Source organism: Muscardinus avellanarius, assembly GCF_963383645.1.
Source record: "Muscardinus avellanarius genome assembly, chromosome: 16".
NCBI lineage: Eukaryota > Metazoa > Chordata > Mammalia > Rodentia > Gliridae > Muscardinus > Muscardinus avellanarius.
This window is the reverse complement of record NC_137802.1, coordinates 57,869,133-57,885,615: the sequence shown is the minus strand read 5'-3', so window position 1 is coordinate 57,885,615 and position 16,483 is coordinate 57,869,133. Positions and strand designations below refer to the sequence as shown.

Genomic DNA, 16,483 nt, shown 5'->3' with positions numbered 1-16,483 from the left:
CAGGGGCATTCTATCTCTGGGCTACACCCCCAGCTCCTTTTTTTATTCTTTATTTTGAAACAGGGTCTCACTGAGTTGCTGAGGGCCTCAGTAGCTGAGGCTGTCAGCGAACCACAATCCTCCAGTCTCTGCCTCCCAAATGCTGGGATTACAAACATGTGCCGCCACACCTGGTTTATTTTTTGTTTTTGAAAAAGGTCTCACTAAGTTGCTGAGGCTGTCCTTGAACCTGAGATCCTCCTCTTTTAGCCTTCTGGGTATTGGGACTACAGGAGTGTACCACTGTGCCCAGAAGAATAAGTTTACTTACACACACACACACACACACACACACACACACACACACACACACAGAGATAGATACACATATGTATGTATGTGTGTATGTATTTACCTAGGACAGATATTTTTTAAATCTTAAATTTGTGTATTTTTAAAAGAAAAACAAGAAACAAAAGGATTAATATCAAAATTGACTCACCGATGATGCCGCTATCTCTGCTTTCTAGGGTGGAGGTTGGACTAGTAACAGCGCCATAGCTACAGTCCTTGACAGCTGCACTTGCACTGACTGGTGGGAGGGTGGAGCAAGGGCTACTGGCTGGTGGAGAGGCAGTGCTGCTAGTCAGTGTGGAACAAGGACTTATCCGCTGGGTGATTGCTGAAGTCTGAAAAATTAGAATTGAAAAGTAAGATAAACTGACCGGCTGTTAAGTAAAGTAAATCTTATGGCAAAATAATACTTTGATTAAAAAAAGATAATCTATATATACAGGCTTTTTATATTTGTTGATCAGTTCTATAAGCCTTTTAGTTGAGTTTTTGGGTCTTCTACATATAATAACATGTCATCTGCAAACAGGGACAGTTTTAGTGCTTCTTTTTATTTGTACCCCTTTGACTTCCTTCTCTTGCCTTATTGCCCTGTAGAGTCTCAAGGACTATATTGTAAAGAAGGGGTGATAATAGACATTTTTGTCTTGTTCCTGTTTTTAGGAGGAGCTCTTGCAGTTTCTCTCTGTTTAACATGTTGGCTGTGGGCCTATTGTATATTGTCTTTATGATGTTGAGGTATGAATTCTCTGCAGTGCTTTTAGCATAAATGGGTATTGAATTGTATTGAATGCTTTTTCAGCATCTATTGAAACGAACATGTGATTTTTGTCTTTGGTTCTGTTTATGTGATGAATTACATGGATTGTTTTTCATATGTTGAACCAGCCTTGTATCCTTGGGATGAATATCTATCAGGCTTTATTTTTGCTTTCCAGGATAATAGATTTCTGTAAACATATTCTGTTTTCTACAGTTAAGATGAAAATTGGTGGATTTATCATGAGCATAGTCTTGTGGCCAGTTTTGCTGCTTAGGAAATAACTGTTGACAAGTACTTTCCATTACCATCTACTAAGAGAATGTAGGAATTTGTTTTGTGGTTTCTGTTTTGTTTTGGTACTGGAGATTGAACCCAGAGGCATTCTGCCTCTGAGCTATACCCTCAATCCTATTTTATTGTTTATTTTGGAATAGGAATAGGATCTAAGTTGCAGAGGGCCTCACTAAGTTGCTGAGGTTGGCCATGAACCTTCCTATTCCAGCCTCCCAAGTATTAGGATTCCAGGTGGGCCCCACCATGCCTGACAGGAATTTTGTTTTATTATGCATAAGAATTAATTGCTATTTCCAATCTATAAAACTTCCAGAAGGCTTGGAAATCTGTCTTGTTAATAATACTTCTGCATCAGAGGCAGATATATAAAGCTTAAAATACAGAGAAATGTTTTTTTTTGATACACAGAGACAATAAATAAGTGCAGGGGGAAAGGCTTTATTCTAAAAATTTGTCTAATGAAATATCAAACAATGCCAATTTAATATAATACTAAATAGCGCTGTAGAAACTGGTTATAGGCAGAAATGAATTTGTATCTTGAATTATTCTTATATTTGAAATTATACCCTTTATAAGTTAATGATGAAGGAATGAATAATTACCCAAAAGGATAGTGGTAGTACACTCTGGTTTACCTCAGTTAATAACAATTCACTTTCCTTCAGTTCTTTTTTCCCAAATAAATTACTAAAAAAGTGAATGATGCCAGGCGTGGTGACGCACGCTTGTAATCCCCGCGCTTGGGAGGTGGAGACAATAGGATCATGCAGGTTCGAAGCCAGTCGTGCTGGCTTAGGAGACCCTGTTTCCAAATAAAAATATAAAATAGGTCTGGGAGTGTAGCCTGGAGGTAGAAGGGTTTCCAGGAACCCCATTACCACAAAAAAAAAAAAAGTGAATGAAAACTACATTTTTGTCAAATACTATAGAAATTTTATCTTTTTCAAAATGGTAAGTGATCAATGACAAAGTCTTAGAGAGGCACTAATGATAAATTTAATTTTTTAATATTAAATTTAAATGAAGTCTCTCAACTTCTTTATATATAGTTGCTATGCATACTTTCTCTACCAAAGAACTTACATTTAATAACTTTGAGAATGTGTTGACTATTAGCTATGAGAATATTAAAGCTCTTCAACTCATTCTATAATGGTTTCCAGATGTAATCCTTTGTATTTAAGCATCCAGGTTTTTATTCATAATCAGGTCATAAAATATATGCTTGATTCAACTAAGCACAAGTGATGTTTTCATTAACCTGCAACCAGATAAATCCTTCCAATCATATCAGTATTATAAACATTAAAAAATCTATGCAGATTTCTTCTACTATATAATATCTTTCCACAGGAGAAAAGAGTTTCAATTTTCTTGTAACCTCTGTCTTTATAAAATGATGTTTGTCTAATATAGAAAGATTCTTAACAAGGCATTTAGTAGACTCACCTGTGGAATATAGACAAAAAATAAACAAGCTCTAAAAAGCTGACAGTTACTCAGCTCCATCCCAGGCTTACTAAATTGGAATCCTCCAAGCTATAAATTCATTACACAATTTTTAACCTCTCCACACCCAGTTTAAGAAACATGTGGGTAGATGAAATGTACCACACTCAGATCTTTTACATTTATCTACAGTCATTCTAAATTGAAATGTTTATTTTAGTATGAGTCTATTTTGTTTATAACAATCTATTTCTGTTCTTAGATAAGGCTCAATCTGTTATTTGTGAAATAAAACTGTATTATACACATAAAATAGCCAAAACTGAGGTTAGGCAGATGCCCAATTTTTATTACAAGTTATGTTCTGCAAAATAAGGCATATATAATTATACATTTTATTTATTTATTTATTTATTTATTTATTTATTTATTTATTTATTTTGGTGGTACTGGGGTTCCTGGAAGCCCTTCTACCTCTGGCTACATTCCCACGGGCTACACTCCCAGACCTATTTTTATACTTTTTTATGTGGAAACAGGGTTTCTTAAGCCAGTGCGGCTGGCTTCGAACCTGCGCGATCCTCCTGTCTCTGCCTCCCAAGCACGGGGATTACAAGTGTGCGCCACCACGCCCGGCTAATTACACTTTAAAAACTTTATTAATAAGCAAACCTGATCAAATGGTTTAGAAACTAGAAAACTGTTCATGACTTAAGAATTAAAAGGTAGACCTTAGCCAGGCATGGTGGTGCACACTTGTAATCCCAGTACTTAGGAGGCTGAGATAAGAGGATTGTCGTTCACAGACAACCTCAGTTACCTAGTGAGGCCCTCCACAACTTAGTGAGACCTTGTTTTAAAATAAAAAAGAATAAGCCGGGCGTGGTGGTGCACACTTGTATCCCTGCGCTTGGGAGGCGGAGACAGGAGGATCATGCAGGTTTGAAGCCAGCCGTGCTGGCCTAAGAGACCCTGTTTCAAAAATATAAAAAATGGGTCTGGGAGTGTAGCCTGGAGTAGAAGGGCTTCCAGTACCACACACACACACACACACACACACAAAATTAATTAATTAAAAAAAATAAAAAATAAAAAAGAATAAAAATTAGGGCTGGAAGTGTAGTTCAGAGGTAGAATGCCCTTGAGTTTTTTCCTGGTATGGCAAAAACACCAACTAACCCAAAACAAGCAAACAAACAAACAAAAAAAAACAAACCCTAAAAAACAAAAGGAAACAAAGGATAGGCCATATATTTATTTAAGGAGGCTAGTTAATGAAACATAGAAAGGCAAAATTATTTATTTTCCATGCTATAGGCTAATATGGACTTGTAATTAATCCATTCACTTCTATAACCTTTCAATGGTTTTCTGATTACTCTTAACATTTTCCAGTGGGATCAAAAAAAAGTCCTCTATTTGGTTGTCATAAAGGTATACAAAAAACACAAGGTAAGAGCCTGAGATAGAATTCATAATGTTCATCTTTTGATTCCCATCGCACCTCATTCAAAATAGTTATTAAAAAAAATTTTTAGCTGGGTGTGGTGGCGCATGCTTGTAATCCCAGCATTTGGGAGGTGGAGACAGGAGAATTGCGGTTCACAGCTGGCCTCAGCTACCTAGTGAGGTTCTTTGCAACTCAGTGAAACCCTGTTTCAAAATAAAGAATAATAATAATAAAAAAATAAGGCTGGGGGTGTAACTCAGAGGTAGAATGCCCCTGAGTTCCATCCCCAGGACTATAAAAAAAAAATACATTAGTACAGCTACTGTGGAAAACAGTATGGAAGTTCCTCAAAAAACTAAAAATAGAGGGAATGGGGCAGGAATTGGGTAAGGGCTAATTAGATGATATGTGCATGTATGTCTCTACTAACTATCTTGTACCCCATTAGGATGTATGACTACAATGTACCCCCCCAAAAAAATAGGTTCACCATACAATTCAGATATACCATTTCTGGGTATATATCCGGAGGAAATGAAGTCAGCATACGAAAATATACCTGCGTACCCAGGTTTATTGCAGTATTATTTACAATAGCCAAGGTGTAGATTCAGCCTCAGTGTCTGCCAACAGATGAATGAATTAAAAATATGGTTTATACAGAGTAGACTATTTAATCATAAAAATGAATGAAATTATGTTGTTTGCCGAAAAATGGATGGAACTAGAGATTATCATGTTAAATAAGACTAGCCAGACACAAAAAGACAAGGAAACTAACGAATAAACAAAGGAACAAAGAAATAAGATGGTTCATAAGTAGAAGACAATCAGGGAAAGGGAAGGGAAATGAGAGAAATGGGGAAAAGGAGAGATAAGATAGGATAGTAGGTAGGGTAGATGTGATGGAAGCATGCTATATACATCTATGGAAATGTCACAGTGAAACCCCTAATTTTTACATTTATTATTATTGAGGGATTATGATAATAATAAAACTGCTGAAAGGAGAAAATAAAGTGATGAGGTGAAAATAATTTTCAATACTTAGTCCTTTGCAGAAATATGATATATACTAAGTTGCTTTTATGTTAGAGTCTATCGTCACTAGAGCTATTCTGGGTACTTCGTCACTGTAGGAGCTTCCTAAATATAGCAGTCTATCTTGTTAGTATGCTTTTTAGCTCAGAAGAAAGTCACTAAATGAGTATGACTTTCTAACTCTTAATAATCTTCCTAAGAATAGAAACTCAAGTGATCAACTTGGCCATTTTCTGGTGCAGTTCCAAGACAGTTTCAGGGTATATTATAGTCCAGCAAGCATTCATTTAGCTTCATCATTAATATTTTACATTTATGATGCCAGGCAAGGTGGCACACACTTGTAATCCCAGAATTTAGGAGGTAGAGATGGGAGGATCGTGGTTTGTGGACAGCCTCAGCTACTTAGCAAGGCCCTTCACAACTCAGTGAGACTGTTTCAAAAAAGACCAAAAAAAAAAAAAATAGGGCTGGAGGCAGAATACCCCTGGGTTCTAACGCCAAAAAAAAAAAAAATGTGTGTGTGTGTGTGTGTGTGTGTGTGTGTGTGTGTGTGTGTGTGTGTAATGATTAAGAGTTTAAAGTCTTTTTATAATCATTTACTCCTTATAAGTCTGGTATAAGAGACTTAATGAATTTTATTTCTTACATTTAAGAAATATAAAAATAAAACAAAAAATATGAAGGAATGAGGTAATTTTCCCCTAAATTATATATACTTATATAATAATGTTACATGTTACTTTATACCTTTTATTTGTATAGAATTTTATAGGTTACAAAGTATTTCCATGTTCACAATTTAACTTGATCCTTTAATGCTGTCAGATGTTATTATTTCATATTACACTGGAATAATATGGTGAAGCTAAAATAAATAAATGAACATCATTCCACCACCTTCAGGCAGTGTGTTTCCATTTTCTTATCTGAAAACTGGTATATGAATAGACCCTACCACACGGGACTGTAAGGACACTTAAAATAGTGCAAGTGAAGCAAGTATTTGATAAATGTCAGTTATTACCTATAAAAAATTCTCAAGTTCAGAGAAGTAAAGTGATGTCCAATTCATAAGATAGTAGGTGATGCGGCTGGAACTACAACATAAGTTTTCTACCTCCTGGCCCAATGGCTTTTCTGTTTCTTTCATTTATATTAAATTAACATTTAATTAATATTTCTTTAATTTATAATAAATCAATGTTTGTACTCATTAGCTTATTTTAAAATTATATTATTCAGTAAATGTACATAAAAGGCATTCTCCACAGACTTGTATTTTTATTCAGAAATCACTGTGACATTCTGTGACATGAAGAATTTCAAAAGCAATAAGCATGAATTATATCATCTGAAGAAATGTAACTCTGCAGAAAGAATGGAGTCCTCAGCAAGTCAGGTTATTAGTTATGAAAGTCATATTTTAACTTGATGTGAATATAAAGAAATAAAAGTAAAAGATGTTTTATTTATGCTAATATTTTAAAAATCCCTCAACATATATCATTTCTATTTTTTATTAACAGGGCATGGCATACTGACATGGTTACAAGATAGATTCATTAAAGTAAAAAGACATCAGCCCTGCCATTGTGCTGCTGACATCCTTGTATGAGATACAAAGAGCCCATAAGTAAACATGTACGCTATCAACTAATGGTAAGAGCTCTGAAGGAAATAAAGCAGTAGGCTAAAGGGACATACTGATGGGCAGGTGCTCTTAGATAAAGTCACTCAGGAAGACCCCTCTATGGTAACATCTGAGTAAGCCACAGAGTGAATGAGAAAGTCAGCCATGTGGGAAAAGCATTCTAATACAAATAAATATACTTTATGTTGGCAGAGAATAACAGGGAGGCTGGCAGGATTGGAGTGCAGTGGGCAAAATGAGGCGTAGAAAATGGAGAGAGAGAAGGCACTAGGTCAGGGCAGGGGCTTCTGGTTGTTGTAAAGATTTTATTATAAGTGTGATGGGAACAGAATAAAAGATTAAAAGGAGAGATGTGACAGGATCAGATTCACTTGATTTTGTCAGGATCATTCTGGCCAGAGAGTGCACAGAATTAAAAGGGTCAAGAGTAGACACAGTGGACAGGTAGGGGCCATTTATCCACACAGTCAATATTTATGAAGCACCTCTAATAGTAGACATTATCTGAGGTACAGAGGACTCAGCAGTCCCAGACCTTTTAGGCTAAGATTCTGGTAAACATTTTATCAGCCCAGGCAAAAGATGATAGTGGCTTGGGAGTAAGCACTGCAGTAGAATTAGTTTAGAAGAAATCAAATTTTGAAGACAGAAGCTTTGATTTGATAAAAGAATGAACTGGATGTTTGATGGAGAGAAATCAGGAATGGTTCCAATGCTTCTGTCCTAAACAAGTAGCTGATACCTTTTACTCAGCCAGAAATGTGCAGGCTCTGGAGAAAAATGCAAAGGGTAAGCTTTCAACATGTTATCTTTGAGATATATCTTAAACATATAGACAGAAAATCTAACATAGGTGGTCGAGTCAACAGATGTAGAGTTAAGGGGAAAAGACAGGATTGCAAATATTCAGGAGATAAGATAGTATTTACAAAAATAGAAATGGAGAAAAAATAGTACGATTAGTACCACTAGGCATCTAAATTTTATGAAAACTTCCCAGGTGGCTAGGCATGGTGGCACCTGCTTTTAATCTCTGTATTTGGGAAGCTGAGATAGGAAGATCACAGGTTCACGGCCCGTCTCAGCTACTTAGTGAGGCCCCCTGTGACTTAGTGAGACCCTGTTTCAAAATTAGAAATAAAAATAGAGCTGGGGGTGTGGCTTGGAGGTAGAATGTCCCTAGGATCAATCCCCAGTTCTGCAAACAAAACAAAAAACAAACTCATTTCTCCGGTGAATTTAATGTACAGACAGAAAAACCAAATGACCTACGTTTTGAGGATAAAAATAAAGACCTGAACAGAGAGCTCTGAAACACCTAAACATTATCCACAGTCACATAAGTACATTGAAATTATCCTTGTACATTTTGTTATAATAAAAATAATTTATGACAGTATATTCACAAATATTTATTGGTAAAAATATGCTACTTGAAATTAATTTTCTGGAAATTCCGGGAAGATGGAGACTGAGAAAAGCAGTGTTTACAAGTCCTGCTAACACTCAATCTCTATTGCCACAAAATCAGTGCTTTTAATAACCAGAAAACACTATCATGAGAAATAAAAACTGTAAATACAAGGGACAGAAAAAAAGAAGACTAGAAGAACAACCAGAGACCAGAAAAGAAACCAGCCCGCACTGCGGCGGCTGAAGCCCCACTGGCGCCATCTTGCCTCACAGGCTCCAGAGAGGAAAGTAAACAAAGAGCTAAAGTGAGCAGCTTTGGATCATTCTGGTGTAATTCAGCAGTTCTGTCAGCGCAAAGAACTTATAAAATTCCTAGTGACCAAGTTCATCACGCCCTCCTGGGATGCAGAACAGAGTTCAAAATCCAAAAAGAAATAAGTCAGCCTCACGGCCCCAAGGGCGTGCCAGCAGCACCATGTTGCCAGCAGCAGTGGTGAGGTCACCACACCCACAATAGCTCCAGATCAATTCGGACAACAACCCCAAGTGAAATTGCGGGCCCTAAAAGAGAAATCCCAGCACTGCACCCCCAGGGACTTGCGCAGCTTTGATAATCTCCATGGGTCTGAGATTTTGCAGTCCAACCCAATGAAGGAGTAGCAGTGGCAGAGATACCACACCCTAGTTGCAGCTCCCTGTGGGAAAACGTCCAGCCCGGCACCCCCCATGGTCTCATGTAGCCTTGTTTAACTCCCTGGGTCTGAGACTTTGCGATACAACACAGTAAGGAATAGTGGTGACTGAGATGACCACAAACTCGAGATCCAGAGCAGCCTAAGTGAAGTCGTGGTGACTTGGGGAAGAACCCAGAGAAGGCACAAACTTCTGAAATCATGGGAAAGAGGAATGGAGCAATGAATGCCCACAACCCCACAATATCAGACCTGATAAACACAGAAATTCAGAGATCTCCAGAAGATCAAATCAGATATATAACTATAGAAATAATACAGGGCCTTCAAAAAGAATTTAGGGAGAGTCTAAAAGAAATAAAGGATGCAATCAATGAAGTAAAGGCATCAATTCAAACTATAAACAATCGATTAGACCACATGGAGAATAGAATCTCACTCCTAGAAGATGATCACTCCAAAAATGAACACATAGTTTATAACTTAGAAAATAAATCCAACAGCAGGAATTTGACATTGAAGAAATATGGGCCCATTTTAAGAGCGCTAACCTAAGAATAATTGGCATAGAGGAGGAAAAGAAGGTGAAACCAAAGGAATCAATAATCTCTTCAAAGAGTAGTAGAAAATTTTCCAAACATAGAGCAAGAGGTCAATACACAGGTCCAGGAAACTTATAGAACTCCCTGTAGACAGGATCAGAGAAAAGGTTCTCCACCACACATAATTATCAAAATGACTAATGTAGAAGCCAAGGAGAGAGCCTTAAAGGCAACAAAAACAAAAGGCCAAGTGACATTCGGAGGCAAACCAATTACAATCACTCCAGACTTCCCAAACTGAATCATGAAAGCCAGAAGGGCTTGGAGTAACATACTCCAAACTCTGAAAGAAAACAACTTCCAGCCAAAAATTTCCTCCCAGCAAAACTATCTATCAAATTAAATGGAGAAATAAGAAGCTTCCATGACAAACAGAAACTGAAGGAATTTATGTCTTCAAAACCAGCGCTAGAGAAAATACTCAAGGAGATTAACTACAAAGAAGAAATAGGTAATACACACCAGAACCAGAGAAACAAGATTTTCTATCCAGCAGACAACTAAGCAAAGAATAACAAACAGTATTTCAAACAGAAATAAAATCTTAACATGTTGGGAATTAAAAATTATTTCTCAATAATTACACTGAATGTAAATGGCCTCAATTCTCCAATAAAAAGACAAAGTGGCAAAATGGATTAAAAACCAGAATCCATCCATCTGCTGCTTACAAGAAACACACCATACAAGTAAATATAGTAACAAATTCAAGGTAAAGGGCTAGAGCAAGGTAATTCATGCTAATGGCACTCGAAGGCAAACAGGAGTAGCAACTATGATATCAAACAAGTAAGACTTCAAAATCAAACTTATTAGAAGAGACAAAAAAGGTCATATTTTACTGGTAAAAGGAATAATCCAGCAAAAGGAAATAACAATAATCAACATCTATGCTCCAAACATAGGTGCAGCTACTTTCATAAAACAAATTCTCTGTGACATTAAGCCACACAAAAATCCCAATACAATAATACTGGGAGACTTCAACACACCTCTAACAACATTAGACCGATCTTCCAGGCAAAATCTCAGTAAAGATGCCTCAGAACTAAAGAACACCATTAATCAAATGGACCTGTTGGACACATAAAGAATATTTCACCCAACTACAGCGGACTTTACATTTTTTTCCAAAAGAGATCACATCCTGGGACACAAAATGAGCACTAGCAAATTCAAACAATGTTACATACTTCCCTGTGTCATTTTAGACCATAATGGAATGAAACTAGAAATCAACTATAAGAAGATCCAGAGAAACAACATAAACATGTGGAGACTGAACACCACACTTCTGAATGAAGAATGGGTCATAGAAGACATAGGAGGTGAAATCAAGAAATTTATAGAAGCAGATGAAAATAAAGATACAACATATCAAAACTTCTGGGACACTTTGAAGGCAGTATTAAGAGGAAAATTTATAACACAGAGTGCTCACATAAGTAAAACAGAAAATCTTCAAATAAATAACCTAACAACATACCTCAAAGCCCTTGAAAAACAGGGGCAATTGAACTCCGAAGCCAGAAGACAGGAAATTATTAAAATTAGAGCAGAAATTATCAGAAATCAGCAAAACCAAAAGCTGGTTTCTTGAAAAAATTAAAAATATAGATAAACCACTAGCCAACCTAACTAAAAAAAGAGAGAATCAATCCAAATTATGAAGATAAGAGATGAAAAAGGAGACATTACTACTGACAGTGTAGAAATCCAGAGGTTTATCAGAAACTACTTTGAAAAACTATACTCCAACAAAATGGAAAATCTGGAGGAAATCGACAACTTTCTAGATAAATACAACCTTCCTAAACTGAGTCAAGAAGATATAGAACACTTAAACCAACCAATAACAATCAAAGAGACTGAAAGAGCAATAAAAAGCTTACCATCAAAGAAAAGCCCAGGACCAGATGGTTTTCCAAGAGAATTCTATAAAACCTTTATAGAAGAGCTAACCCAAATACTCCTCAAACTATTTCGTGAAATAGAAAAATGCGGGATTTTCCCAAATACATTCTTACGAAGCCAACATCACACTAATACCAAAACCGAATAAAGATAGTTCAAGGAAGGAAAACTACAGGCCTATATCTCTGATGAACCTGGATGCAAAACTATTAAACAAAATAATAGCAACACGCATTTAAAACCATATAAAGACAATCATACACCATGACCAGGTAGGGTTCATCCCAGGGATGCAAGGCTGGTTCAACATAATGAAAATCAATCCATATAATTCATCATATAAACAGAATCAAAGACAAAAATCACATGATCATTTCAATAGACACTGAAAAAACATTTGATAAAATCCAACATCCATTTATGATAAAAGCACAGCAGAGAATTAGAATAAATGGAACATATCTCAACATCATAAAGGCAATCTACAATAAGCCCACTGCCAACATCATATTAAATGGGGAAAAACTTCAAGAATTCCCCCTGAATGAGCCCGGCATGGTGGCGGACACTTGTGATCCCAGCATTTGGGAGGCTGAAACTGGAGGATCTGGTTCGCAGACAGCTTCAGCTCCTTAGTGAGGCCGTCCACAACTTAATGGGTCCCTGTTTCAAAATGAAGAATAAAAAAATAGGGCAGGGGGTATAGCTCGGAGGTCGAATGCTCCTTGGTTCCATCCCCAGACCCACAAAAAAGAAAAAAAAGAATTCCCCCTAAAAACAGGAACAAGACAAGGATGTCTATTAGCACCACTTCTCTTAGTATAGTACTAGAGACCCTAGTCAGGAAAGGAAGAACTCAAACTTTCACTATTTGCAGATGACATGATACTATATTTAGAAAACCCAACAAACTCAGCCAAAAGGCTTATAGAACTGATCAACAAATTCAGCAACCTGTCTGGATACAAAAATGAATCTTAAAAAATCAGAAGCTTTAGCAGGGCGTGGTGGCGCACGCTTGTAATCCCAGCATTTGGGAGGCTGAGACTGGAGGATCGCGGTTCGCAGACAGCCTCAGCTACTTAGTGAGGCCCTCTGCAACTCAGTGAGACCCTGTTTCAAAATAAAGAATAAGAAACTGGTCAGGGGGTGTGGCTCGGAGGTCAAATGCCTCTGGGTTTCATCCCCAGACCAGTAAAAAAAAAAAATCAAAAGCTTTTCTGTACACCAACCATAAATCCACTGGAAAAAAATTCAGAAAACACTTCCATTCAGGATGTTCCACAAAAAATAAAATTCTTAGCAATAAATTTATCCAAGGAGGTAAAAAATCTCTACAAAGAAAATTATAAAACATTGAAAGAAGAAATTGAAGATCTTAGAAGATGGAATGATCTTCTATGCTTATGGATAGGAAGAATAAATATCATTAAAATGGCCATCCTTCCAAAAGTTATCTACAGATTCAATGCAATGCCCATTAAACTACTAAGATCGTTCCTCACAGACCTAGAAAAATCAGTACTTAAATTTATTTGGAATAACAAAAAGCCCAGAATAGCCAAAGTAAGTAGTTTTCAGCAACAAAAACCATGCAGGAGGAATCATAATACCTGACTTTATACTACAAAGCCATTGTAATAAAAACAGCATGGTACTGGCACAAAAACAGATACATAGACCAATGGAGCAGAATAGAAGACACAGAAACAAGTTCGCACACTTACAGCCAATTGATTTTTGAAAAAAGGGACCAAAAACATACACTGGAAAAAAGATAGCCTGTTCAACAAAAGTGTTGGCAAAACTGGCTAACCATATGTAGAAAATTGGAAATTAATCCCAATTTCTCACCCTGCACAACAGTCAATTCAAGATGGATCAAAGACTTGGAAATTAGACCAGAGACCTTGAAGCTCCTTGAAGAGGGCATAGGTCCAACACTGCAACACATAGGTACAGATAAACACTTTATCAACAAGACCACAGAGGCACAACAAATTAAAAGGCGAATCTATACGTGGGATTGTATGAAACTGAAGATTTTCTGTTCAGCAAAGGAAACTATCAAGAACCTCCATTGAGAGCCAACAGAATGGGAGAAGATTTTTGCCCCCTACACCTCCGATAGAGGACTCATATCTAGAATATACAGAGAACTCAAGAATCTCAACACTAAAAACAAATAATCTATTCAAAAAATGGGCAAGGGAATTAGACACTTTACAAAAGAAGAAATTAAAATAGCCAATAAATGCTTAAAAAATACTTAACATCATTAGCAATCAGAGAGATGCAAATCAAAACTACCCTGAGATTTCACCTAACTCCAACTAGAATGGAAATCATTCAAAACACAAACAACAACAAATGCGGGTGAAGATGTGGAGAAGTGGGAACTCTAAAACATTGTTGATGGGACTGCAAATTAGTGTAACCACTTTGGAAAAGAATATGGAGAATCCTCAGAAGAATGGGAACAAATATACCATTTGAGCCAACAATACCACTTCTGGGTATCTACCCAAAAGAAAGTAAACCAAACTACCAAACTAATGCATGCATATCTATGTTCATAGCTGCACAATTCACCATAGCCAAACTATGGAACCAGCCAAGATGTTTATCAACAGATGAATGGATTACAAAACTGTGTGATGTGTACACAATAGAATTTTACTCAGCCATAAAAAAATCTCAATTACATCATTTTCAGGGAAATGGATAGAACTGGAGGACATTATGCTAAGCAAGATTAGGCAGTCACAAAAAATAAGAAATTGGATGCTTTCCCTAATATGTGAAAGCTAAGGAGAAATGGGTCATAGGAGGAACTCTAGATGAAAAAGGAAATCCTACAGAGGAACAAAGTAGACAACCTAAATGAGGGGATGGGACGGGGGAAGAAGGAAATTTTCTAAAATAAACACATCAAAGTCAACCACTAAGCTAAGCAAGGGAAGGAGGGATGGGGAGGTATTGGGGTGGGAATTAGGTAGGGGCTAATTGGGTGATGTGTACATGTATGTACACACAAGTTTCTTATCCCAATATGATGTATGAATATAATGCACCAATAAAAAATTTAAAAAGAAATTAATTTTCTGAATAAAACACTTTACAATAAAACATTCACATTAAAAATTAAGAATCATAAATAAATCTAAGTGATATTTTCATGGCTATGCTTAACCCGTAAAGAATGGAAATAGCCAAGTAAAAAAAAACTATGAAACAATCACTATGAATTAAATTGCTGATATTTTAAAACTTTCTGAGATGAATATTTAAGCCATTAATTTTTTTAGGCTTTTTATGTTTCCAATGTATGCATTTAAAACCACTATTTCTTTTTGAGAAAATCTTTGCCTACAAATTTTATTATACTTATTTTTTATTATTATGGTTAAAAATTTCCTAAAGTCTTAAGATTTCTTAGGCTTAAGTGATACTAGAAGTGTATTACTAAATAGCATTTGGGGATTTCCCAATTTATTGTTTACTTACTACTTATTTATTTATTTACTTATTTATTTACTTACTTAATTTATTTATTTATTTTGTGTAGTACTGGGAATAGAACCAGGGACCTTCTACTCCTGGGCTACACTTCAGATCTATTTTATATTTTATTTGGGAACAGAGTCTCACTATGTTGCTGAGAGCCTAAGTAGCTGAGGCTGGTTTTGAACCTGTGTGATCCTTCTGTCCCAGCCTCCCAAGTACTGGGATTACAAGTGTGAGCCATCACGCCCGGCTTACAATGAATTTTATTGTGACTATGTTAACTAGAATCTGAAATTTATTAAGAATTGCTCCGTGTCTCAGCACATCAACAATTAGATAAATATCCACGTGCACTTGAGAAGAGTGTGTATTTGACAATTTCAGGGTGACAAATTTCAGGGTGCTCTTATGGTTGGCTGACTTGTTTATTTACTCATTCATTCAATACATAAGTCAAAACCTAAAAGTGTTGTTTTTAGTTTTTTAAATCTTAGAATGAAGCTAAAAGAGGTCTCATAAACTGAGGAAATAAAGTGATTATAAAAATTAAGTTATATGCAAGGACTCAAAAGGCCATTCAGCCATTGAGCCTATTCCTGGTATAATAAGCTAGTTTGTACCAGGTTTCACAAAGTTGAGAGCAAGGAGCTTACCTGACTTTCATCCTGCACCTCCATACCGTATTGGTCACTTGGCTGAACTTCTGTGACTTTCTCTCCGAGGAGGAAACCGAGTCGAGTCATGAGTGTATTTGCTGCTTCATCTACGGATGGAGGGGGTCCAAGTTCCTGTTCAGCATCACCTAGAACAAGAAGGCATTGCAAAACATGAATCTTTCAAAATAAAATGGTCTAGAGTTCCACAACTATTCTTACATTCAGTTTGGTCATTTCTTTAGTTTCATGTCCTATATCCAAAAATTAAAAGGCCCCAGTCTATAAGCTTAGTTATCAACTTTGTTAAATATATAGGAGAGATATTTTAATTATTTATTATAATAAAGATTATAATTGATATGTAGTATACTGAGATTATCCTCAATTTATCTACTGGCAACACCTGAATTTGAATGTTGTTTTTTTTTAACTTGCTAAGCAGAAAAAGTTCCTGTTTCCTTGGTAGCTTTTCATTACAGTCTGTCTTAGGATTTAGTTCTCAGCCATAATCACCACTTCATTCAAGTTCTATCTTTTAAAATTTTGAACAGTTTATATATGTATATATATTCTTTTTTATTCTGAAATAATTTCATAATTTTGCATATAAGCATTTCCCCCCCTTAACCATTTGGAACGTACAGATACATCCCCAATGGTATGCATTTCCTATAAACAAGGACATTGTCTTACATAACCAACAACCAGAGTA

At 36.2% G+C, this 16,483-nt stretch overlaps 1 protein-coding gene across 3 annotated transcripts in view; it reads right to left on the bottom strand.

The window, feature by feature from the left end:
* Positions 1 to 16,483, bottom strand: part of TANC2 (tetratricopeptide repeat, ankyrin repeat and coiled-coil containing 2) — a gene marked incomplete at both ends in the record, with an annotated part of 361,064 nt that overhangs the window by 169,003 nt on the left and 175,578 nt on the right. For all 3 annotated transcript variants that reach the window (XM_080712438.1, XM_080712439.1, XM_080712440.1), the window contains 2 exons: positions 482 to 668; positions 15,769 to 15,917. In XM_080712438.1, the coding sequence (XP_080568564.1) occupies positions 482 to 668; positions 15,769 to 15,917 (336 nt within the window). The remainder of the gene's footprint in view (positions 1 to 481; positions 669 to 15,768; positions 15,918 to 16,483) is intronic.